We start from the raw sequence: 26,174 nt of genomic DNA, 5'->3' as shown, positions 1-26,174 counted from the left end.
GTGTGGGGAGAGGACGGGAGAGGAGGGGCGGAAGGAGGTGCGGTCCAAGGGAGTCCGCCCTGCAAAAGGCCTGAAGTGCGATCTTCACTCCAGGCTTGGACCAGCCGCTGGGAGTCAGACCCACTCCAGTGTTCTTGCCTGGAGAATCCCAGGGACGGGGGAGCCTGGTGGGATGCCGTCTATGGGGTTGCACAGAGTCCGACATGACTGAAACGATGCAGCAGCAGCAGCCGCTGGGAGTCAGACATCTCAAGTGGTGGAGGTTCGTGTCCGTTTTGCCCACTCTCCTCTGAACAGTGGAGAGTAGCTTGAAGGCCAGCTCTGCGTGAGCCAGGTTGAGTCCCAGCTCCCGGCCCTCCCAGCATCCAGCCTTGTAAGAACGGGGACCTGCAGGACGGGCGGTGACGGGAGACGGAGCCGGCGCTGGGAGCAGGCCAGCCAGGCGGTGCTTAGAGCTGTTTCCAGGTTAAGTGTGGGGCGAGGGTTAACACACCTGGTTTCCCATTATGTCTTTTTCTTTTTTTAATCTGTAGCCCCCACTCACTTATCTGAGGTGTATGAAGGGAAATACCCATCCCCCAGTGAACATGGTTACCTGGAAACAGTCGTCATCGTTAAACTGTATGTGACCTCACTTAAAACACAGTGATGATGTAAGACTGTGAAGATAAGCCGAGAAATTTAGTGGAAGATTTAAATGACCGTGCAAACCTTCTCTGAGAGGGCCAGCTAGCATTCAGAAGTAATGCTGGCATTGGAAAGGCTCAGTCTTTTAACCTGAAAATAGTGGGTTTACGGTCTTCCCTGGTGGCTCAGGGGTAAAGAATCTGCCTGTCAGTGCAGGAGACACAGGTTCAATCCTTGATCCGGAGAGATCCCACGGGGCTCGGAGCAGCGAAGCCCGCGCTCCACAGAACGAGAAGCCCCGGCAACGAGAAGTCCACGCGTCAAGACAGAGCAGCCCCTGCTCCCCAAAACCAGAGGGAAAAAAGTGAACATAAGAAATGATGTCTTTGACAAGTTCTGAAGATGAAATAAAGAGACTGAATGGGAGATAGAAGTTTCCCGTTCCAAAGACCCTTCTTTCTTCCCTTGATGCATTTATTTATTCATAGCAATATATTTATTGTCTTCAAAATGATTTTTACTGTCTTCACAGCAATTTTCTGGAGATGTAATCTGCATCCTATACAATTTCCTCATTAAACCTGTGCAGTTCGGTGGGCTTTAGTACATTCACGATGTGTGACCAGCTGCACAGTCAGTTTGAGAAATGTTCCATCTCCCCTGAAAGATGCCCTTTATTTTCAGCACTGGTCTCTGTCAGCCACCCCACCCCCGCCGATGCTCAGAGGGAGTGGTCTGGGCTGCAGGCCCCTCCCCCTGCAGTGCTTTAACCAGAAGCACAGACGAAACTGCACTTGAACAGAGATTTCTGGGGCTTCCTTTGCCCCCTTGTTTCTTAAGCTAAGAACCACCATGTTCAGGCAGGGCCCTGACACCTCGCCCCGGGTCCCCTCTGTCCCACAGAGAACATGGGCCACGTGCAGTGCCGTGCTCCCGCCTGCCTACCCGCAGTGGCGGAAGCCGTCCTTGGTTTTCTAATGCTGGGCGGCGTTTGATTTGTTTTAAATGAATGTATTTTTTAGATTTTTACATGTTTGTTTGTTTTGACCGCACTGGGCCTCGCTGCTGCATGAGGGCTCTCTCTCGCTGTGGCAAGCGGACACTGCTCTCTAGTTGCCTCTCACTGCAGCGGCTTCGCAGGGCCTGGGGGCTTCATAGCTGTGGCACACGAGCTTAGTTCTCCACGGCATGTGGGATCTTCCCAGATCAGGGATCAAACCCACGTCCCCTGCGTTGGCAGGCGGATTCTTAACCACCGGACCACCAGGGAAGTTCCAAATAAAGAATTCTTAAGCTTGAAAGTAGATCAGAGAGGATTCAAAAAGACCTCAGACCCCGTTTCTGCTCTTAAGGCCGTCAGTGGATAGTTGGCGGCCATGCTTTAGAAACAGGCTCGATTAATCCAATCCACATTTGCCAGAAGGGCTGCATTGTTCCGTGTGATTTCCTTGTGGAAAGTTTTTGTTTCCTGCGAATCTTCGTATTTAACTGAAATTCTGTCAAAAGATAAGAACAAACATGGGAGGCTTCCTTAATGGTTGGAAGCATGCTTAGCACTCGGTGGATCTCACGTGGCTTCTCAGGGAAGTCACGGAACAAGAGTTCCCGAGTGGGAGCCGGGCCTGCCTCCAACCAGCACAGTGCACTCCTGGTGCTCGGCGAAATTAAGTCAGAATCAAAAACAAACTGTTGGAACAAAGCGACGAAATCTGTAAACATCAAGGCAGCACGGAGCCTTGAGTGAGAACAACCTGAACTTGTCAAGCACCAAACCCGGCAGCCAAATTCAGGAAGCTGTTTTTTATTACAAATCGAGTAGATGGAATTGAAGTCAGGGCTGTCATTTGAAGTAGATGGAATTGTAGTCAGGGCTGTGATTTGAATGTACAGGAAAGTCACTGGTGATGCGTACTGTTTTATAGGAAAGACCGGTTTTTAAGTTCATTTAGATAAGATCACAGTCGCATAGACAGTAAACAGACTGGAAGTGCTTGTAAGTCGAGATAATGAATCGAAAAGCTAAATGAGTCATTTGAAAAGGAAAGGTCATGGACGGCGCCATAGGGATACATGTTAGCTTTGGTCTTATTTACACAGTTATTAATTGGGCTGAACAGACTGCTTCTGGAAACAGTACTAAGGAGCTGAGCTGCTTCCTGTGAAACCTTTGTTTTAAATGGAGGCTTTAAAGCATGGCGGTTAAGAGCGCAGCCTGGCCTTGCATTTGACCTTGGCCCTGCTGCTCACTGGCTCGTCAGCCTGGAGCACAGCAGCTAACGTCTGTCAGCCACAGTGTCCCCGTGGACACCATGAACAGGAAAGGTGGCCGCGCCACGGGAGCGCGCTGTCCGTCAGTGAGGAAAGCGCCAGCGCCCTCCCTGGCGCACGGCACCCACGGGCGGCACATCGGTAGCGTGATCACCATCAAGACCGAGGGCCAGAGCTGTGTTCTCGGAGGAGATGCCGAGCCCGGGCGAACCGCACAGGGTGAACTTTGCCCACACATGGCCGTGGCCAGAAGCTGAGTGGATGTCACTGCGGCGATTCCAGAACTGTGGCAAGCTGACGGGAAAGCGGCCCGTCCCTGTTAGAACGACTGTCACAATAATCTTTAAATGGAAAAAAAAATCATACTAGCTTTGCCTAAAGGGAAGAAGCCAGAGGTTGAGCGAATAACCGCTGGCTAGAGCAGAAGGCCTCCCCTGGGGGGAAGGTAACCTGTGCCCTCCTTGAGCAACACCAGGAGACAGGTGGGCGGTCCAGTCGCGAGGGAGGTGTTGGTGCAGAAACCAATTCCTTGAGTAAAACACGCTGCACCAGGCTGCATTACCGTGGACGGGTGAGCTGGCCTCAATAGACAGCATTCCTGAACAGTTACAGCTTCACCGTGGGTGATGGGAAGGACGCCTGTGAGGTTTTCACCTTAGCAGGTACGTGGAGACGTTTATATTTTGCATATTGGCAGGGGCGAGCCTGGAGCAAGGGGCCAGCTAGGGCCGGGGAGCCCCGTTAAACCAAAATCTCCCTCTTTAGACAAGCCCCTCCCCTACCGGCAACCCACTCCAGCATCCTTGCCTGGAGAATCCCATGCACAGAGGAGCCTGATGGGCTACAGTCCACGGGATCGCAAGAGTCAGACACGACTGAGCGACTAAACCACCACCACCTCCCCTACCCCAGTCCCTTTAGCAACGGGGTCTTGGACAGCTGTCACAGGTGTGCGTCTGCTGAGCTGGGCAAGAAAGCGATGAAGGCTGTGCCTCGCGAGTGTTACTTTGTGTAAAGCGATGAAGGCTGTGCCTCGCGAGTGTTACTTTGTGTAAAGCGATGAAGACTGTGCCTCGCGAGTGTCACTTTGTGTCTTCACTGCAGTTCGCTCACGTAGGCACCATCTCCATCTGAGAGATGAAGAAGCTGTGCGGTCAGTCTCCTCAGACGCGTGAACACACCCAGCAGGGCCAAGACTGAGGCCTGACGCTCGGCTGCAAGGCTCAGCAAAGCCGCCTCGAGGTTCCACAGCTGTTCCTCCAGAGACGGTGGAGGCGCCAGCCCCCCGGGGTCCCTCCCCCACGCCCAGGGTCCTCAAAGAGATCAGTTCAGTTCAGTCACGCAGTTGTGTACGACTCTTTGCGACCCCATGAACTGCAGCATGCCAGGCCTCCCTGTCCATCACCAACTCCCGGAGTCCACCCAAACTCATGTCCATTGAGTCGGTGATGCCATCCAACCATCTCATCCTCTGTCGTCCCCTTCTCCTCCTGCCCGTAATCCGTCCCAGCATCAGATCTTTTCAAATGACTCAGCTCTTTGCATCAGGTGGCCAAAATATTGGAGTTTCAGCCTTAGCATCAGTCCTTCCAATGAACACTCAGGACTGATCTCCTTTAGGATGGACTGCTTTTATCTCCTTGCAGTCCAAGGGACTCTCAAGAGTCTTCTCCAACACCACAGTTCAAAAGCATCAATTCTTCAGTGCTCAGCTTTCTTTGTAGTCCAGCTCTCACATCCATACATGACCACTGGAAAAACCGTAGCTTTGACTAGATGGACCTTTGTTGACAAAGTAATGTCTCTGCTTTTGAATATGCTGTCCAAGTTGGTCATAGCTTTCCTTCCAAGGAGCAAGCGTCTTTTAATTTCATGGCTGCAATCACCATCTGCAGTGATTATGGAGCCCCCAAAAATAAAGTCAGCCACTGTTTCCACTGTTTTCCCATCTATTTCCCATGAAGTGATGAGACCAGATGCCATGATCTTAGTTTTCTGAATGTTGGGCTTTAAGCCAACTTTTTCACTCTCCTCTTTCACTTTCCTCAAGAGGCTTTTTAGTTCTTCAAGACCATGACAAAGAAGAGGAAATTCTGAATAAAAGGCAAAAAATGAAGTGTAAATACTTATGGGGAAAAGAAATTCGAAATATTAGAAATGAATAATAAATTCACTGAAATAGAAATTAAAAAAAAGAGAGAGAGAAACAGATGAGACCAGAAGTCAGTTGAAAGGAGAATGAGTAACTCAGAGGCTGTGACTAAAGAATTACACCCAGCACAGAGCACAAATACCTAAAGATTAAAAACCTGCAATCAGTCAGGTAAGAGAAACGGAAGGTAGATTGAGAAGCCCCGCAACGCGGAGCAGTGGGGTTGCGAAAGAGAAAAACAGGAGTCGTGGCTGGAACTTTCCAACACGGATGAAGACATGAAGCATCTGGGTGAAGGCGCACGCTGAGTCCTGAGCAGAATAAACCAAGACGAGCGCAGGCCCAGCCTCATTAGAACCTCCAAGCTCAAGAAGAAAGCCTCTACGCGGCCGGGAAGAAGAGACAGATTCCTGGTGTAGAAGCAGCTCTGCCCGACGGCAGATGTGTCATCATTGCTAAAGGGCACAGCTGGGCGGAGACACAGTGACCCTGCAGTCTCAGCCTCATCAGATGGTCTGCGTGGGCGTGTCTCAGCCAGGTCAGTTCTGAAGTCTGCCTCCCACATACTTTCACTGGAGAGAAAAGGAAAGATGTTCATCTGCAGGAAGAGAGGCAAGAGAGAGGGTCAGCCGTCAGGAGCTGTGAAAGCCTCAGGTTCTACACTTGCCAAGCTCGCAAGGCACCTGCCGTCGCTGCTTTAAACTTGCTACCTCTTGTTAGCGTGAGCTAGGTTTGCAATACAAGGGTCTGGGTTTTCCTCCGTGGTTTAACACCTGTATTTACGGTAATATAAACCCTAAATTTTGTAGTGTCTTATATTCTGGCTGTTGTCACGTTGACTGTTGTTCTTGGACTCCTGAAGCCAGTGCCTCCTCCCATGTCTGTCGTGGAAGAGATTTCACGCTTATTCCTGACAACCTCTGCCTCTTAACTAATTCCCCTAAATTCCCATGTTCCTTAGAAGTGGCAGAAGGGTACCATTCAAAGGAAAAGCACTGTGTAACCAGCCACCTCCTTCATCTCACATTGTTGTCGTAACCTGCAGATTGTTTATCACAGCATCTCAGCTCTGAAAAAAACAGGATGTTTTTCAGGAGCAGTGGTACTTTGTCAGGAGCACCTGGATGGTAGCTTTATTATGTTGGTTTGAAATGTGTGTTCCGAACCAATGCTTTTGTTTGACAGCTTTGTTGATATTGCAAGTTGAGATCATTTATGTTTGAGTACTTGGTTCTTCAGAGGTTTTTCTGTTTAAAAAGTTGTATACTTTTTCAAAGCAGTGATTCATCAGTGGGTTTATAGTGATATCAGGCTTAGTGTAAATTGATGTATAAACTTGTTCTTCTAACAAATTTATAGCTTTAGTAGATATTTCCTTAGTTGTATAGATTTCATAGGTATATAATGAAGCATTTAAGGAGACATTTTTTATTGTGGAAGTAACTTAACAGACTTCCATCACGACTATCTATGTGTATGTGTGTATACATATGAGTAATATATAGATATGGATTTGTGATGTATGTATTTAACCTGTGTAAACAAATGTGATAACTTCTAAAAATACCTAATTTTAAATTTGTATCCAATATTATGAACTAGTTATTGACCCCTAATAAACTGGGAAAAGAGGGGGATAAAATGGAGGAATGGCTACATTTGTGTCTATCACATCCTTAGAAGCATAATTTGAAAAATAACTCCCCACATAATTAACAATTAGAAGTATTCCCTTAATAATTAGAAATACTAACAAATAATGACATTACTAATTGAAATATCAATTCTGACAGGCACTTACTTATTTCTCTATTAAAATGGCTTCCTGAAAGTATCACAGGAAGTTAATGAATTGCTTGTTAATTAGATGTGAACTTTTCTCCTCTAGTTTTCAAATGGAAAAAAAAATGAAGTATGATGTATTCATACTTGTATTCATACATTCATAAATTGAACATTAATGGCAATACAAATATAATATATGGTAACGTTACACATGAATGTGATAAGGATATTCACAGTCGCATTTGCTAATTTTGGATACTGACTTATCTTTTAAGTTCGTTTTGTTCCTGAACATTCAAGTGCTGAAGCAATGTCTTGCCAGCATTTTCTAACTAGCCCAAGTGAAAGTTGCCCTGAAAACACTCAAACATTGACATCCAACCAACAAATCAGTCTGTCTTTTCTTCTCTCATTTCGTTAGCCTCTCAGCAAATACCCTGCTGTGATCAACGACATCTCCTTCTGGCTACCTCGTGAGAATTACACAGAGAACGATTTCTATGACTTAGTCCGAACAATTGGAGGAGACCTGGTGGAAAAAGTTGATCTTATAGACAAGTTTGAACATCCAAAGTAAGTAAAAAAAAACGCTCTCTGACTTACACTTTTTTGTTCTCTGTGACAAATGGCATGTGGGAGTATGTAATAGAGTTTTGCTGCAATGTAGTATGTAAGAGACAAATATGATCTGAATTTATAGCGAACCTTAAGCATATCAGAAAACTCTTTTATATCAGTACTTTCTGAAAATCTTTCAAGATGCGGTTTTCATCTTTCCTGCCTTAGTAAACAAAGGATATGAAATAGAAGATTTTAAAGATCTTGGAGTTTTCTGGTGTTGTTTTGGGAAGCGATTTCTTACCCTCTCACATTCTGGGTGCTGAGGAAATGGAGCCGACAGAGCAGTTTGTGGCGGGAAAGCTGTTTTGTTGGTCTCTCGGTGAACGTTTATTAAGCACATACCGCACGCCAAGACCCGTACTGCGCCCTAGGAGTTCCGTGTGCGTCTGGAAGTGTGCTCAAGCACTGCGGGAGGCGGTGTTCCCTGAGCGCCTGCACGCTCAGCACCGTGTCTCCATCTATGTCGGTACTCACCTGGCAGCTTGGGTGGATGTCAGGTCCTCGGCTCGCCCGTTTTTGGGGGGAGCAGGGTCTCGTAAATGTTCCTCAGCTGTCTTCTCAAGTTGAAGTTGATTTAAGGAATTTGAGGCCAGGCTTGATCTTTTTTTCTTTTCTTCCTAAAGAATTTTTTGTCTTCAAAGTTTAATAACCGTGTCAGGATCCCTCTCGGTTGTAACCTGCTCTTGCTACTATGTGAACCCTTGTCTCTCTCTAATCAAGGTTTGCTGCCTCCTGGGTCTCAGGAAAGTTTTCTTGAATCGTATCAACAAGGCTCTCTCCTGATCCTGCCCTTGGGGATCCACACATGCCCTCCAGCCCTCCTTTGTCCAACGCCTCGGGCTGCTATTTTTCCCTCTGATGTTTGAAAAACCTCTCTCTCCACTTGGTCTTGGGTGCTCCCCCACTGTGACCTCCCCCACCTCCGTCTTCTGTGGCCTCTTCTTGCCCACATTCAGATATTCTGTCCCACACCCACCTTTTCTGAGTTCTTCAAGCTCATATTTCAGTTCTCCCTGTTTTCTGTCTCTTCCCGGAGTCATTTCTGCTTTGTGATTTTTCCTTCTTAAATAAATTGCTTCATTTGGTTTTTAAAATTCACTGCAAAATACTTGGCCAGAAATTTCATGTGACCCAATGGCAGCATTTTTCTATGACTTCCCATCAGTAAGTTTTTCTGCCATTTCCCTTTTTTTTCCTTCCCTGTATTTTAGTTGGTGCATCGGTGGTGTGCATGTGATTGCTTCTTGTCCCTCATATTCGAATGCATTGGGTTTTTGGAACCCGCTCTTTGCACGAGGTTGAGGGCTGAGCTGGGGGCTCCCTTTGACATCTTGTGAGTGACATGCCCCCCAGTCCTGATTAATGCGAGTCAGCACCCTTTGGTGGAGACCTTCAGCTTCTGTAAAAACACCTCTGGGTTGTTAGGCTGCTTTGTCGTCAGGACAGAGTAGTCGCTCATGGTGACTCTTCAGGACAAACGGATTTATTTAGGGTGCGCCTGAGTCAGGGCTGAAGGCTACTCAAACCAACGCAGGTCTGAGGCCAGAGACCCTCCGCATCTCAGCGCCTCCCACAGTTAAACACACAGTCGCTCTCTGCCCCGCTGCCTCAGCCCAAGGCTCTTCCAGCCTGTCCTCTCTCTTATACCAGCACCAGTTATGGGGGGAGGCAGGCTCACTGAGCGAACCGTCACCCCACATGCTGGACGGAGCCCTGCGCGCCAGGCTGCTTCCTGGGGTCTGAGCAGGCTGTGGACCAGCCGCCGTTGGTTCAAGAACCTGTCGTTGGTTTAGTCGGGGGGCCGCCCTAAACCGACCAGCTCCCCCTTCCAAGCAAGAGCATCCTCAGCAGAAGGGCTCACTGCACGCTTTCGGAACCTGCAAGGGGACACTGCCGTCCTCCTCCCGGTCCTCCCTCCCCTCCCCCTCCCCGGCCGCCTCCACCTGCGGGACTCCCAGCTTGCCCCTGGCCGCTGGCTCAGTCGCGTCCTAGTCTTCACCTGCAGGCCCCCTGACGCAGGCTCCGCGGGGCCCAGGGCCCGTACCTCCCTCCGCCCGCTCTCAGTGTTCTCAGGGGTGGGGGGAGGCTCACGGCCTTATGGCTGGTGGGTGCCTGTCCACCTTCCCTCCCTCCCTCGAGGGGCTTTTACTCCATGACCGGAGGTGGTTTATGGCGTTGGAAGCCGAGGCCGTGTGGTCTGGCGGAAAGAGCTGGGACTCAGGCGCCCTGATTCCCGCCTCCCTGCATCCTAATCCCTGGTCCTGGGCCGCCAGGCCGCAGGCTCCTCCTCTGCCCACTTGAGAGCTCGGATACCGTCTTGCAGCGGTTGCCACAAACACAAGATTAGTCCGTCTGTGTGACATGCTTTGAAAACCGCCACGTTCTAAAATAATTGCTAGGTGGTCGAGTATCAACCAGTAACTTGCACAGTCAACCCATCTTGTTTCCTAAGACAGAGGACAACCTCAGTAGAGCTAGTCCGCTCAGGTTTGGCGGTCGGTCCAGATGGTGAAGCCGATTCTAGAAAGAAGACAATGGGAGTTCACACAGCATGTCGCTCTGAAATGGAGCCTGGTCCTCCCGCAACATGAGGAGTAAATTTTCTATCAGAAAGAAAAAAAACACACAAATACTCCATCCAGTGGCATGGATGCTGGCAGGCTGGGCTCCATTGTCCACAGGCTGGTCTCCGGGCTGTATGCCGAGGCGATGCTGTGCGCAGTGCCAGCGGAGGGCTGACCTCTCTGGTCGTCTTTCTAGAGACGGAGCCGAGTAAGCTCAGTTACCGGAACTTAAAGATGGGCCGGCAGTGAGAAGCCCGCTCCAGCTAATCTTGGAGAGTGCGTCAGAAGATGTGTCCCCTTGAAATAGCGCGCAGTGCCAATGAGACGGCCTTGGAACTCCGCTGGCTGCTCGCCCTTCCCTCGTTTTTATCGCAAGGCTGGTGGCATGAGTATAAGAATGTCTATTGTTGTGGTTCAGACAGCCCGGAAAGCAGTTCAAAGAAAATTATTTTTAGCCTGGTATTTCTTTTCCCCCATCCCTTATCTCCCCTCCGTCCCCAAGCCTTCTTTTTAAAGCAGCCAGGGAGGGGTGTATTCTGTCGCCATCACAGAGCGGTCCCGTTGGCCCCCAGCGGGAGACACTATAGAACACAGTTAGTTCAGTCCCCGAACCCCCCTCTTCCGACGTGCCCCCCAGGACCTCGCCGTTTGCGGAAGGATTCTTGGGGGTCCCCTGCAGGCTGACCTGACCCCAGAGGAGCAGCCACGCACAGAGCAGGGAAGGACCCGAGTGCCTCCTGGACGCCGGGGAGGTGGGGCCAGGGGTCAGGCGCTGGGCCAGCGGCATCCCATCCCGTGGCGTCCCATCCCCAGCCGCCTGCCACACCACCCCACGCCCTTGTGGAAACTAACCAGGAAGCCCCTCTCTCCTTTGGAACTTGCCGTTGGCACTTTTCAGGGAGTTCTCCAGCAGCGTCTGTGCTTGGCACCTTGTGCGCCTTTTTGTAAGCGTGGGGACTGAGCGCCCTCTTTCCAAGACGCAGGTAAGGGTGCCTCACACCCCTTTGTGGTGCCTTGTCTCACCCCCACAGTAGCGATCAGAGGGACGCCAGTTAAGACATGCTCCCCAGGCAGCGTGTGTGGGGACAGGAGGTCTCTGTCTTGCTCGCAGGTGTGGAATGAGGAGCAGAACTCCCCTCTCCCCTGTCTTGGGGGGCAGTTATGAGAAAGGCTTTCCATCACTGGGTCTTTAAAGTTGTTATCTCAGTTCACAAGGTCACTTCTTTCCACTGGCTGCCACCCAGATGAACGCCCTGGACCCGCGGTGGGAGTCGGCCCTCCCCTGCCCCCCACCGCCAGTCCCCTTGTCTGTCAACTCACTTTTCAAACCCCACAGAGACTCGGGCCCGTGTGCCACAGTCCTCAGAGTCAGTGATGTTGTCCTGGCGACCAGGAGGTGCATGAATCCAAATGCTGCCTCAGAACTGTACAGAGCATCACCACACCCTTACCCTCACTACAGAGTTGGGAGCTGAGTCTCTAAGGATGGGTCTGTATTTGTAAGGACGTCTCCACGATACACTGGTGAGACCTTTTTGAGTCAACTTCACATTTCTGAGCAGAAGAGACGCCCCGCAGACTCGGGCCTCACCTGGCTGGCCTCCTGAAAAACCATCAAGCCTCTCGTGCCCCCAGCGCCTCTGGCCTCCAGTGTCACCCTGGGCTGGGCCGAGACCTGCCGGCTTGGGCGGTTCCAGGCAGCTGACTCCAGCGTCTCCTGGCGACTTGTTTTCCTCAACTTGGTCAATCTGAGGCTCCAGCAGCAGTCAAGAGGATGCACCAAAAAAGGCAGGGGGCAGCCACCCCCGGGAGGAAGAGCCCCTCCATGGGGAAGGACTGGTGATGGGCACAGGTGGGCCCAGTGGTCCCACCATTTGGGTGTCTGCCTTTGGGGTGTTGATAGCGGGCCTGGCAGTCAGGAGCAGGTGGAGGCGTGCAGCAGGGCAGACCAGCAGTCACAGAGGATCTGGGCTTTGGGACAGCCATCCAGGCAAGTGTGGAGGGGAGCCCAGCTCAGGCTGGCCTGGGGGAGCATGGAGGCCGCTCCTGGGGTGGGAGCCCCGGATATTGGGGCAGAATCCTTGCAGGACAGTCTGCGTGTTCTGCTGAGCACTACTGGCCCAGGGCTTCTGCGGGTCTGCCTCTCAGAGGTGGAGTCTGGTTCTGAGTCCAGAATGGGGCAGAATCTGAGATGCAAGGCGTAGGGGGACACGGGGAATGGGGGAGTTAGAAAACCCAGTGGAAACAGCCGGTCTTTGTGGGAGTTTCTGTCTCTGTTTCGCTTCATTTTAGTAGTCCATAGCGTCGCTGTGATCATTCGTTCAGGTGTAGTTTGGAGTCAGAAACGGTGTTATCATCGAAAGAATTTGATCAGGGTCTAGTGAGGAGAGAGCAAGGTAGAATGTCCTGAGAGTCCCGTGAAGGAGACAAGGACTCCCCAGGGCAGCGCTGTGAAGGCGAGGGCGTCCCCATCACAGAGCCTCTTGTGACTCAGACGCTGGGGATGCAAGCGAAGGGGCTTCCGTCCCACCGTCCCCAGGGTCTCCACCCACCTGCTCACACACGTCTGTCTCCAGCAGAGCCCCCTTGGGGTGTTCTGGAAGCCCCAGAGGGTGTCTTGTGCGTGTGCACAAACCAGCTCACTCCGCTGAACGTGGCGTGGCTGCCATCGCGTCCCTGCGGCGCCGGCCAGCACACCGTCGAGCTGTGGAGCCCCGTGGGGCCCTGCGTGTTAGGGTTTGCGCACAGCTGGTCCACCCCACGGGTGTCGTCATGCTGTCACCTCTGTCTGAGCCCAGTCTCCCCACCGGCCGCGCAGAGACCCTCCCCCATGCCCTGCCCTGGTCTTTTCCCTGCCGGTTACACAGCAAACAAGGGCTGGGGATTCCGGGTCGGTCCTAAGTTGCGTTTACACGGATGTCTTTTCCATGATGCACGATTCAGGGATAAGGACAAAACCCACAGAATGCCCGTCGTCTCCAGAACTGCTTTGTAGGATGTCTCGTGTGTGATATTTCTCAGGGGAGAAAGAACACTTCACAGAAGTGCTTGGAGTCTGTGCTTGAGAGATGTGGCCACTGTTCTTAGCCCTCACCTGCTCCCGAAAGGAGGTGGCAATAGTAAGATGAGGAAGGACCCTAACCTTGGAAATTAGGCAGGTGAAGTATCTATACCGGAGATGACAGCTGTGGTCTAGATGTGTACACAAAGGTTTACTGGAATAAACCTTGTGCTATGCGTATTCACTGTCATGTCTGACTCTCTGTGACCCCGTGAACTGTACCAGGCTCCTCTGTCCATGGGATCCTCCAGGCAAGAATACTGGAGTGGGTTGCCATGCCCTCCTCCAAGGGATCTTCCCAACCCAGGGATCGAGCCCAGGTCTCCCACATTGCGGGCTGATTCTTTACCATTGAGCCACCAGGGAAGTCCATTTCTTATCCTAGTGTTCATTAAATATGGTAATTTCTCCTGGATCATCTGTCTAGTAATGCAACCAGTGTGCAAGTTTTGAAATTCTATGGTTATAGTAGAAGCAGCGTTTCTAGCACGTTCTTCTGTTTTAGCAACTGCTCCGTCGCCTTATGTTTATACATTTTCCCACCCTTGCTCTGTAAATCAGCACCAAGCAGTAGGCCTTGAACTTTCTACTCTCTTTGGCCTTTAGAACAAAGTACTCAATAAAGAAATTTTGATGAAATTGATTCACCATAAAGAAAAAAAAATCTCTATGTTATATATTTTTTCAGGATATAACTGACACCTCTTTCCATGTAGACCCAAAACACACCCAGTTGGTAACATTTTCTGCTTAAATGACCAGAACCTTACCTCTCAGTTAACGACAGTTTGTTTTCTTACAGGAGAGGAAAGTGTGGTGCGGATTGCTATATAGAAACAAGAATTAGGTTGCAATAAGTTGGGATGTGAGTAAACCACTGGTTTAAAAATAGTGTGGTTTGGACCAAATGTTCAGATAGAGAAAGAAGGAAAGAAAGAGGGTGGGGGGAGTTTTGTGAAGAAGGTTGGTCATATCCTGTATAAAATATATTTTGAAACTCTGAGCTCCCAGGATCAGGAAGCTGATTGGGGGGGGCGGGGCGGGGAGGGGGGTTAGAAGTATGCAGATTATCCACGGTTACCTAGGAAACCCCTCTTCTGATTGGAAGAGGAGAGATCACAAGGCAGGAGAGAAATTCAAGGAGTCAGATTAGGACGGGTTCATGTGTTTGTTTGCCTTAATGCGAGGAACGAGGAACGTCTATGAAGGAAGGTGAGGTGAAGAGAAAAGCTCTCTGCTCAGGGAAGGTGGAGCTTCCCGTCTCTTGAGACTGGAGCTCCCAAACCATGATGCCCTGCACCGTCCTGCCCAGGGTGACAGTTGAAGCGGGCCCCGGCCTCCCTTTCCCGGAAGCCCCGGCCCCCCTTTCCCGGAAGCCCCGGCCCCCCTTTCCCGGAAGCCCCGGCCCCCCTTTCCCGGAAGCCCCGGCCCCCCTTTCCCGGAAGCCCCGGCCCCCCTTCCCGGAAGCCCCTGCCTCCCTTTCCCGGAAGCCCCTGCCCCCCTTTCCCGGAAGCCCCGGCCTCCCTTTCCCGGAAGCCCCGGCCCCCCTTCCCGGAAGCCCCTGCCTCCCTTTCCCGGAAGCCCCGCCCCCCTTCCCGGAAGCCCCTGCATCCCCGCACACTGTCTCGACGGCGCAGCTGCTGCAGTGGTCCAGTGGGACTCTGCCTTTGGACCGGCCGACTGGTCCAGAGAGGAGCACCTCACAAGGCTGGGCCGATGGGCCTGTTCTCCATCTGGTTTGGGTGGAAAACTAGAGAGAGCTTGGGCTGTGAGTGGTCTTGCCAGGAACCGTCGCTGGCCATGTTTCCTGCAGTGGAGAGGGCAGAGAGGGCAGAGAGCCAGCGGAGGAAGCGGCCGAGAAGGGAGGCGGAAGGCGGAGCCTTCGGGGCGGATCCTGGTCCGCCGTGTGCAGGGCCCCGGCTGCACCGACCTTTCCCCGGTCCTTCCTCAGACCCCACAAGCCAGTGTAACTCCCGGTATGTAAGGTCCTTGGACGTGTGTTTCCATTACTGGAGACCAGACGAGTTCCAGAAGCTTTGGGCCCTGGAAGCGGGCAAGAAGGCAAAGGAAGCAGGCTGAAGCCAGCAGCCTCGTGGTCAGAGGACGTGAAGCAGCATGGAGAGGAGCTGCGGCCGCCTTGGGCGCTCGGTGTTTCTGTTCAGTGCAAGTTTGAAGTGGTTCTTCTCCCCTGAGCTGGAGTGGCTAAAAATGAACGCTGTCTAGGTGCAACGTATTCATTCCAGGGAACCTGCACTGAACACTTGGCGCAGGGGAGCCGCTGCGCTGTGTGTAAGTCTCGTGGTCCAGAAACGTCAGAGCGATTTTTAGAAGCGAGCGCCTGTCCTCAAGCAGCTCAGCGTCTGATAGCAGGTCTGTGCAGATGGTGTTTGCAGTCCACATGCCGTCAAGGGTCTTGGATGAGCGGTGCACCACCGTGGTTTCAAAGATGGGCCGCATCTCCCTTTGCCTTAAATGCTCACGCAACTTGGCAGATCGTGGTTCAGTGGAGTCTTGAAGGCAAACAGGACTTAGACATGGACGGGGCCAGGGCAGAGTGGGTGGCTTGCCCAAAGACTGGAAGACGGAGGTGGGAGAGGAGTCCAGACCTACCAGCATGCAGGGTGCACGGGGCTGGGGGAGGGACTGCTGGGGGTGGGCCCCATCACAAAGGCCCTGAACTCCCTTATAAAATTGTGGACTTTCTCGTCGAGCACGTGGGGAGTCACTGAGCTGGTTCACCCGTTTGCAGTTTATGAAGGATTTTCCATCTTGCCTGCGGCGACCGTGTTGGCCAGGGATGAGGTTGGTCATAGGAAAAAGATGTATTGTGTTGGCCAGAAAGTCCGTTTGGACGTTCCTGTACCATCTTGTGGGAAAAATCAAATAAACTTTTTGGCCAACCCAGTAGAAGCGTGTGTGCATATAGTCTGAGTGAGAGGAGATAAGTCCTCGCTGAGACACTGGGGGGTGGGAGCGGCGAGAGCCTCGTGGGAATAAGCTGGCTGGTGGGGGAGATATTCAGGGTCCAAATCTGTGGGGAAGGTGAGCCCGTTCCAGGGAGAGAGCAGGGGGGTAGGGGAGGAACACAGCCCTGGGCACGTGGGACCCGGAGCACCGAAGCCGACCAGGCCAGAGGGAGGGGAGGAGGCAGCGGCCTTTGGAGGAGGCGATTTGATTACTTTGCGCCTCTTGGGCTGAGGGGGGACACACAGCCCAGCTGACCGGAGAGCCCCCGGAGGCAGGCCAGGTTTAGCATCCACAATCGGGCGGGACTAGGACCCCAGTAAGTTCTAGAACAGGAGAGGGGGACGAGGCGAGAGCCCCAGGGAAGCCCTCGGGGTGGGGAGAGGGAGGGCGGGGTTTGGAGGGACGGCCGGAGCAGCAGTGGTGGCCGAACCACAGGAACCACAGGAGGAGCCGCCGCGAGGAGCCGCCATGGAGTCCGGGAGGCGGCGCCAGGGTCTCCCGAGGGGCTGCGGTTCAGAAAACCTTGCGGATCATCTGGTTTCTTCACCTTTCGTCCCCGTGCCTTCACTTATATTTATTCCACAAGTGTTCGTGATGAGAGGATGCGTGATGTCATGGACACACTGAGGGTGGACGCGCTACACAGAGAACCATGGGCTGAGGGGGACGGACCACAGAGAGAACCAGGGGCTGAGGGGGACGGACCGCAGAGAGAACCGGGGGCTGTGCTCCGCCCCCGACCCGCTCTTCGGAGCGTGCGTCCGGCCGTTCCCTCTGAAGCAGTGCTGCAGCAAGTTCCCCTTTCCTGTTACCCCGTGTTTGTCTTCCTTCCCTGCTTGGATCACTTTAAGGATCCAGTGAAGCCGCTGGAGGACCTGTGGTGGTTAGCAACCCGCAACCCAGCGCGAGGGGGTCCTCCCAACACAAGCCTCCTCAGATTCATTTAAAGGGGTGCAGTCAGTGTATTCAGTTCAGGAAAGGGGATGGCCTGAAAACTAGGCACTAAGCATATGAGCAGGATTTAGAATTTAAATGATGCTTTGATCAGCATCTCTTGAAATGGCACCGGAAGGTCCAGTCTCATGTCCTTCTGGGTGCGTCTGTGCAGCAGGGTCTGCGCGCCCCTGTGGGGGTGGCCTCCTCCGGATGGCCGCGGGTCCACCTGAGGGACAGGGTTCTAGCAGTCAACCGCACACCTCCACTCACCTCCCAAACCCGAAACAGCCGTCCCACGGTAAGCGAACGGGAGGACAAGTGGGAGGGACATATGGCAGGAAAAGCGGGAAAGACTCGGTTATATTTAGGATGTGATTGTTATTTGACCTAGATTCAATCAATGGATACCTATATATTGAACCTCTCCCTTTCACGATTCCTCCGGCAAGAAAACCTGTTTAAATATGAATCCCAAATCATGTCATCTCACATCTGCCGCAGGAATATAGCTGGCAGTATTAAACAGACCAAGCCCTCGAGAAGCCTAGTTTGAACAGAAGCTATTCTTGGCCTTGTTTAAGTAAAGGAGATCAATACAGATATGCAAGATGGAAAAATCCTAATAGTAGGAAACCAAAATTCAAGGTCCCTCCAACCTTCGAAGCAGAGCAAGTGTTCCTCAGGAAACAGACATGTCTTAGAGGTTTCAGTGGGGTTCCCCCAGGGGGGTGGTAATGCGTCCTTCATGCCCCACTCCTAGCATGGAGCCCCCCTTCCTGGCTGGACGTCCCCCTGCAGGCCTCTCTGCTTGCCCAGTGGCTGGACCAGGTGCAGGGTAAAGTCCGACTCTGTAACGTAGGACCCACTTTACACGTTGATATATTGTAATCATACTGTTACACTATTTTTAACAATACTTTTACTTACTAAATAGGTTTTCTGCTTGTTGCAATACAAGGGAGATTTTTTTTTCTTTTAGCTCATGCCATAATGCAAAAATGGCAAGGCAGTTATTGTACTCATAATGGCAGATTTGTTTAATTAAAATTACATTCAGTCATGCTGACACTCTCATAAGCAACTGTGAAAAACAGCTATTATGATCTGTTGATATGCTGCCTTGAGCGGCTAATAATTGTAGTTAGAAGGAGGTTTTGCTTCTTTATCATCAGTAAACTTGAACACTCAAGTTTGAAAGAAGCGATATTAATAATTTTAAATTTTTAGATTTGTTTGTCAGTTGGGCCTTTGCATTATGTTTTTAAAATCAGCCTCTCCACCCGTCCCCCAGTTAAGAGAAGGCAACCGTTTCTGTTAAATATCACACGGGAGTGTTTGGTGGAGAAGCAGGTTTAAACAGCCCCCGCTGGATGTGAGCAGAGGGGCCCTCTCGGGTGTCGTCGCCCTCCTGAGACTGCTCATGGTCCCTGGAGCTCGGTCTTCCTGCAGCGGACGCATGATGTGGTTGTGTCGTATTCTGTCTCATTTCTTGACGTGTCCCGGGAGGAGTGGACCGTGTGTCACAGGGGCCAGCAGGCCTCGCGGAGCAGCACGTGGGCCCTCTCAGCTGCCCCGAGTTCAGGTTTTGGCTTTGTCACCAGTGGGACTTTAAGTTGCTCTCTCTCTCTGAGTTTGTCTTTAAAACAGAATTAATGTCAGAACCTACCTTACACGTTCCTTTTCAGGAGCTGGCGTGTACGGGTATAGTTTTAACTGCTGCTGGCGGTGGTGGCGAAATCCTAGCGCTGGCTTTTCTTCTGGGAGAAACTCATCGTAGCTGGAAGTGAGCACTGACTACACGCCAGGAACGGCAGAGCTCCCATTGGAAGGTTGTGTGTTACGCTACGTGTGTAGTTAGGCTCATGCTCAGAAGAGACACCTGAGTTGTTTGATGAACATGAACGACAAAGCTGCTTTCATAAGGTCTAATTGTTTTGGATTGGAAGACCAGGAAAGAAAGTTGAGGATATCAGGAAAGAAAAAAACGTGTGAAGGGCTTTGAGATCTGAGAAGGAATTTTTTTAACACCGTAAGAAGAAGTTGCAGTATACTTTTTTTTCTGAGCACAATAAATTCTCTAGGATGTAGGCTGTGTGACGTTATTGATAGAGAAAATGGGAAGGAATGCCGGACCTTGCAGCCAGCACATCTGTTTGTAAGGCAGTATCTGATGAGATTTCCATTCTGGGGCAGGCCCAGCGTCTGTGTTACTCAGATGAGATTCAGGCCAGAAGTGCATCCTGTAGAGTCTTCATTCCAACACTTTGTTTTCTGATTTGGAATTCAGCATGCAGCCGATCTGGTGAAGTCGATGACTGGAAGATCGTTGCTGTCAGTGTTCATGAAACAAGGGAGACTGGTCATTTTTAGGAGGTGGCACAATTCTGCCATCCTCTATTGGTGTTTTAAAATCTATTTCATGATAAAGTAGTCTCCAGAGCACATCAACTATTAGATGTCTATTTTAGATGTCTATTGTTACACCAATTTATAAAATTCCCTGCAGCGTGAACGGGCGACTCATGCAGGGGCCCGAGGGCACTGGGCACGCTGGGGCCTCCCTGGGCAGAACGTGCAGCGGTGAGGCTGCCTGCGGAGCCATGCACCTCAGGATGAAACCCCGCTTCCTCATGACATCTCTCTAGGGAGCGCTCACCATTGTTCTCACCTGCATCCTCGCCTGCCTTCTCTCTCATCTGGACAAGCCACTGGTTCGTCATCTAAAAACCTGGTGTCATAAATCTGCCTTGATAGCAGCGACATAAAAGTCTAAAATTGAAAGGAGGTTCATAGAAGCACATCCAGCTTTTTTTTACAAAAGCAGAATGATTGCATTTTTAATTTTAACACATGTCCTTCAGCCTCGTGTGGCTGTGGACGTGTTCCCAGGGGCTGGCGCTCCGTCTGTGTGTCTCCTGTCCTGTCGTGGGTATGTTATCCTATCGCACGCACGCTTGTATTGTTCTCAGTCATTACTGGAATTTGCATATGAAATATTACAATGTTTGTACTCCGCATTTAGAGCACTCATGAAGGTTTGTTCTCACCTGGGAATCCCGTCAGGTGTATTCGGAGTATCTTTGGGGATTTTCAGGAATGCAAAGTAGGTTGGTTCTTCTTGCTTAGGTAGAATGAACTGGCTCAGAGTTCATCCAACCATTTGCAGACATGCCTGTAGGAAGCTCTGGGGTGCCTGGGAAAGGCCACGTTATGTTGTAAATTGGGTATCAGATCTACCTTCCCTCTCTTCTTTACTGGACGTCTGGTTCTTTATTTGCAGATGGGTCAGTGAGAGCAGTGCCCGTGAGGTGTAGGGCCATGAGGAGGTGTGGACTTGTGGATTTCACCGACTGTCAGGCAGGGTCTCTGAGGGCCAGCCTGTCCCTCACCGTGACTGCCGTGGGCGGCACCTGCACCGCTGTCTGCTCTGCAGGCCGGGCGTCGGGCTGCAACAGGGCTCTCTGAAGCCTCACTTGGTTTCTTCCCCTTGTTCCGAGCAGACTGCCCAAGGGTCGCGTACTTTCCTCAGATAACTCGTCTCTAATCAACTCTCAAATCATCTGGTGGGTTTCTGAATAATCCTTTTTTTTTTTTTAAGTCATTCTCCATTTTACTGCTATCCGCTTCACTCTTGGACTGAGTTTTTAAAGGTTATATCCCCAAGATAACGTTGAGCTTTTTCATGACTGTGTGTCTTTCAAGTGTGTTCTTATAATCCTACGTGGGCAATTTAATTAGGGTGAAGTGTATGTGTGTGTGGGTGGGTGGGTGCGCGCGCACGCGCATGCAGATGCAGGGGCTATTGAGTACCTGTTCTGTGTGAGCTACCGTTTTATATGCTGGTACAGGGGGAGGGTTCAGGCTTGGAGAGTTTAAGTCACTGGCCTGAGGTCACACAGCTGTTGGGTGGTCATGGCAGGACTTAAAGGAGACACAGCAGCTTTTGCATTGCTTCATATCTTGCAGAAAAACCAAATCAAATCTGGGTGTTGGCTGTTTCTCCCCCTCCCCGCCATGAAGTGTGCATGCTAAGTCAATTCAGTCATGTCCGACTGTTTGCGACCCCATGGCTGTAGCCCGCCAGGCTCTGTCCATGGGATTCTCCAGGCAAGAATACTGGAATGGGTTGCCATGCCCTCCTCCAGGGGATCTTCCTGACCTAGGGATCGAACCCAGGTCTCTTGCATTGCAGCCAGATTCTTTACCGTCTGAGCCACCAGGGAAGCCCAGATTATAACACACATACATATAAAATACATACTTTAGACACCTGTATAGGAAACTGTAAATGAAGAACAGTATAGGCTAAAGCTTGAGCTATAATTGATCCAGGATGATCCATGTATAATATGCTTCTGAATCACATGAATCCCTCATATGACTTTTTAAAAAATCACTTGTCCGTTGTTTAAGCTTTCTGATTAATTGGAGTTAAGGGCTAAGGATGGTTTACTCCAAGATAGAACTCTTACTCTGAACAAATTATTTTCACTTGAAAAGCGTTTTGGAATGTCTGAAGTCATTCCTTCCCCATCTAAAGCAGTCACTGAGAGTTGGTTTATAATATATCCTGCCTTTGCCCCTGCGTGTAGAATCTAACCTAGCACCTCAGGAAGAACGGAAGAAGATTTTTTTAAATGTCAAAAAAAAAGAAAAAAAATAGAACTTCCTCTTTTGCATCTTCCTCCTTTGCATCTTCCTCCAGCTTCTGTCACCGACCATGGATGCCTGCCCTCCAGGGCGAGATACGAGAGTAAATTTGCACAGTTGTGAACAACTTAAAAGCAGCCAGTTCCTGAAGGCCTGGACCGTGCTGGTGCTCGTCACTCAAGAGGCCAGCACAGGAAGATGGGCCCACGGGTAAACGCATCGGGTACCCCGAGCCCCCCGCGGCCCAGTCACGTCTTCAGAGGGCTCTCTGCATCCTCGCGACAGTCGCTCTCAGCAGCCTGGACAGGCGCGTTCACTCTGACCTTGCTTGGGTCTCACCCTGCAGAGCATCTCAACCTGAGCTTGACTTCCTCCCAGGGAGATGGTAATGAAGGCAATGCCGTTATGAGCTCAGAGCATAGGCTTTAGGGGAAAAGGCTTGATGAGTGGCTTTTTAGAGAAATATTTTAGACTAATGAACGAAACAAATAGCTCCACTCTAAGAAGAACTCTCAGCTCCCTTATGATCTACCTTCATGCACACACAAATTTTCTTCCAGGAATGGGGAGCAAGTGTCCATGGGTGAGACAAAGAACCGAAGTAATAACCCAGCTTTGATCAAAACTCTTGTGTTACAGCGTTCCCTCTGAAAATGATTTCTAATCAGCACTTCCACAGCGTGCTCAGGAGTAATTACCTTACATGTGTTTCCTCTGAGCTCTGAGTAGAAGCAAGATGTGAGATCAGAGGGGCAGAAGAGGAAGGTAAGAAGGGAAAATCTCACCCAGGTGCTGAAATGCCCAGGTTGAGGGCTGTTTCATAAGCTCGTGCCCCGGGTAGGGATGTCAACCTCCATTCACCCTCGTCCCGCTGCCAGTGAACACATGCCCACTCTTTGGGGCAGTGTTGACGATGTAACGATGGCCACTGAGGCAGGGCGACCAGCTGGGTCCAGTGAAAGCGTTTGTTCTGGCAGCACACAGACGTGTGGGCTGCTAAACCCTCTTCTCGCCCTGTGTCCTGGTGGTCAGGTCTCAGTTTTCAGCACGGACTGCTAGGTGCAGACTCTCTAGCCCACACGGTAGTTGAACCTGGGCTTCGTTAGTCCAAGAAGGGACCCAGGGGCCCGGGAAGGGAGGTCAAAGACTGGGAACGATTCTGCCTGTGAAAGAAAGGCACAGCAAGAGGTGGTGAGGGCCAGCAGGTGGCGGGGTCACTGGGGTGGCGAGGACTACGTAGGGTCTGTGCAGGCAAGAGGAGGTCTGTGACCCCCAGCGCTTGCTGGATGGGAACGAGTTCCTAGACTTTTTCCCTGGGGTCCGATGTTGAAGACTTCGCCCTTCCGGTGCAGGGGGTGCGGTTTTGAGCCCTGGTTGGGAAGCTAAGATCCCACATGCCTCATGGCCAAAAAACAAAAAACCCATAGAACAGAAGCAGTATTGTAACAAATTCAGTAAAAGACTTAAAAAAATGGTTCAAAAAAAATAATTTAAAAAAGAATATGTGAGGAAAATATAATAAAAACACACGCACAGGGAAGAGCAGAAGCCTTCTTTATGGCGAGAGTCTGACCGTGGGGTAGTGCCCGGGAAGAGAAGGCTGTCCCGTTGGCCGACGAGACCGGAGCCCTCAGCCCTGTGTCACAGGAGAGCCCCCCGTGGCTGCCCCTTCTCTCCCCTGAGAGGGGCCAGCTGTGCGCTTTAGCCCTGCTCTCAGGTGGCTGGCAGGATGTCAGCAGGGTGGCCTCTGTGAGCTTGGCTGTTCAGCCACGTGATTCCCTTGAAAGCACCCTCTCCAGGCGGCACCCTCCCCAGAGAGGAGCTTGGAGGTGCCAGCGTCTGATCTTCCAGTTTTAAACCCAGCGTCAATGGCTTGCTCACGTGATGACCTGCATTCCCACTCCCAGTAGGTAATGATACAGTTTTAAAAATTTTTACCCTCTGCAAAAGGACTGAAAGAAGCTGATATGAATGGCAGGTTTATTTTAGTGACTGGTTCCCTGAATATGTTTACCAATGGGAATAGCTGCAAACTCAGGTCCTCTTAATGAAAACAGACTCAACAGACTCTCCGCTGACTCAGCTCTTAGGGCTCTGAAGCAGTGCGTGTTAGGCACAGAACAGCCCCTTTCTGAACATCTTTGCATTAAAAACCGACTTGGCTAAGGTACCCTCCCCACCTTCGGAGACGCTTCAGTTCTCAGATTCTCCTGCAGACCTTTCACCCATGAGTAAATATTAACTGAGAGAGTGGAGGGCAGTCATCCTGCCTCTGCTGTAGGACGGGGGGCTGCCCTCTGTACACACGTATATATACATACTATGCATATGTAGACGGGGGCTGCCGTGTATACCACATACATATACCAACTATGCATATGTAGAGGCTTCCCTGGTGGCTCAGATGGTAAAGCGTCTGACCGCAATGCAGGAGACCACTGCCCTCTATACACACACATATATATACACATACTATGCATGTGTAGATGGGGGCTGCCCTCTATACCACATATGTATATATATGTACATACATACTGCACATGTGTAGATGGGGGGCTGCCTGGGGTGCCCCTCCCCGCTCGCAGGCTCAGATGAAACAGCCAGAATGGGCTGTTACGTCCAAGGGGGAATCTGGCCAAGGCTCTGGGCCAGTGCGTCTGTTGATATGTTAGATTTATTCAATTAGAGCCACAAGCAAAGGAACCTGAGTTGTGGGGTTGATTTGAATAATGCCTCAGAGGAGGAGTGTGTAAAGCCATTAGGAAGCCCCAGGGGAGGAGGAGGGCGGACCAGGCTCCTCCAGGGTCCCCACACAGCCCCCGTGCTCCAGCCCGCTTTGCCTGTCCATCCCAGGGGACCAGGGTCCCAGCTGGACGGCAGACGTGCCTTTTGTTCAGGGCCAGGGCATCATTTTCCTGCTTCACCATCCTCTGACGTCTCCTCCACGGGTGTGAACCTGCAGCAGAAAGGAAGCTGGCGGCTGTGGAGGCTTTCAAGTCAGAGGGGCCCTGAGACCCCGGGGGATTTGGTCCTGTCAGATCGGCCCTTTGTCTCGGCACATGTGCGTCTGGCACAGAGGGCTGCATAGAATTGATCTGATGCTTTAAAAAATCAGCGCGTGTGAAGTATTGGAACTAACTGCCTGGCCTCACACGTTACCATTGGCTGTAGGATTAACAAACCACGCAGTGCCACAAAGAGCCTTTTCTGGGCTCTCATTTTTAGCGCCCCGTGGCCTTTGATCTTTTCACACTTCATTCAAAGCGTGAGGAGTCTTCAGCATGTTTTTTACGCACCAGCTGAAGGAGGGTCGGGAATAGGTCGCTGCAAGGAGGCTGTCCTGTTCTCAGGTCCACCTGGTCCAAAGCCTCGTGGTTTGGTGGATTGATATGAGGGGGAGTTCTCATGCAGAGTAGCAGTGGGGAGACACGGGTAAGAGCGGGAAGGTTTTCTCGGAGTTGCCTGATGCCCTTAATTCTGACTTTTAATGTCACGCTTACATCCACGGCCTCTCGCTGTCCTCGGAACATGTTCCCTATGCTACGCTCTGCTAAGTCACTTCAGTCGTGTCCAACTCTGTGTGACCCCACAGACGGCAGCCACCAGGCTCCCCCGTCCCTGGGATTCTCCAGGCAAGAACACTGGAGTGGGTTGCCATTTCCTTCTCCAATGCATGAAAGTGAAAAGTAAAAGCGAAGTCGCTCAGTTGTGTCCGACTCCTAGCGACCCCATGGACTGCAGCCCACCAGGCTCCTCCATCCGTGGGACTCTCCAGGCAAGAGTACTGGAGTGGGGTGCTATTGCCTCTCCGAACGTGTTCCCTGCTGCCCTACAAATGGGGGCTACAGCGTCACGAGGAGACTTAGGTTAGGGACGGATACGTCTGGCTGCAGGGGCACAGCCATCACCAGCCGTGTGGCCCTGGACACGTCCCCGAACCCTGAGAATCCGCTTCCTGGCTCTGAAGTGGAGGTGGGGTCTTCTGTCTCCCTGTCCACTCCAGCCTTTCCAGGGTGCCTCTGCTCTAGGGAAGAGGAAGTCTTTACCTAGGAGGGGTTGGATTATGAATCTGTTTACTAAACTCGGTACGGTGTTCCTGGCCCCCTGTAAACACATTCAGCAGAGATGCCTCTGGAGAGGCGAGGGAGCCTCCACGTGTCCTCTGCTTGTGGTCAGCGCTGGCAAATCTGATAGGTAGGTACCATGCAGTGAAGATATGGACCCCGATGTACTTTGGTTTGGTTTGGTTTGGTTTGCTGTGTTCCTCACCCACAGTAGGAAGGGTACAGGCAGCTACTCTTTTACCCAGGAGGGTCTTCACCCTCATCCCATTCCAAGCAGGACTCTATTCCCGCCTCTTCTTTCCTCCTTGCTGGTCGGGACCAAGGGCTTCTTCTTCACCCATGGTGGCTCAGACAGTAAAGAATCTGCCTGCAATGCAGGAGTCCTGGGTGTGATCCGTGGGTTGGGTTGGGAAGATCCCCTGGAGAGAAGGGAATGGAAACCCACTGCAGTATTCTTGCCTGGAGAATCCCCTGGACAG

At 51.4% G+C, this 26,174-nt stretch overlaps 1 protein-coding gene and 1 long non-coding RNA gene across 12 annotated transcripts in view; one reads left to right on the top strand and one right to left on the bottom strand.

The window, feature by feature from the left end:
* Positions 1 to 26,174, top strand: part of FARS2 (phenylalanyl-tRNA synthetase 2, mitochondrial) — a 304,681-nt gene that overhangs the window by 187,394 nt on the left and 91,113 nt on the right. For 10 of the 11 annotated variants that reach the window (XM_061398944.1, XM_061398945.1, XM_061398946.1 and 7 more), the window contains one exon: positions 7,254 to 7,405. In XM_061398944.1, the coding sequence (XP_061254928.1) occupies positions 7,254 to 7,405 (152 nt within the window). Of the gene's footprint in view, positions 1 to 7,253; positions 7,406 to 21,686; positions 22,936 to 26,174 lie in introns of those variants that run through there. The other variant, XM_061398940.1, reaches the window with a different exon arrangement.
* LOC133236760 (uncharacterized) lies at positions 7,755 to 14,642 on the bottom strand. The gene is made up of 3 exons (XR_009733014.1): positions 14,160 to 14,642; positions 13,849 to 13,904; positions 7,755 to 12,394 (listed from the first exon to the last, which is right to left on the bottom strand). It is a non-coding gene; the product is annotated as an uncharacterized LOC133236760 (long non-coding RNA).

This window comes from Bos javanicus, chromosome 23 (assembly GCF_032452875.1).
Source record: "Bos javanicus breed banteng chromosome 23, ARS-OSU_banteng_1.0, whole genome shotgun sequence".
Classification (NCBI taxonomy): domain Eukaryota; kingdom Metazoa; phylum Chordata; class Mammalia; order Artiodactyla; family Bovidae; genus Bos; species Bos javanicus.
The sequence above is the reverse complement of the archived record's forward strand: the minus strand, read 5'-3'. Positions and strand labels throughout refer to the sequence as shown.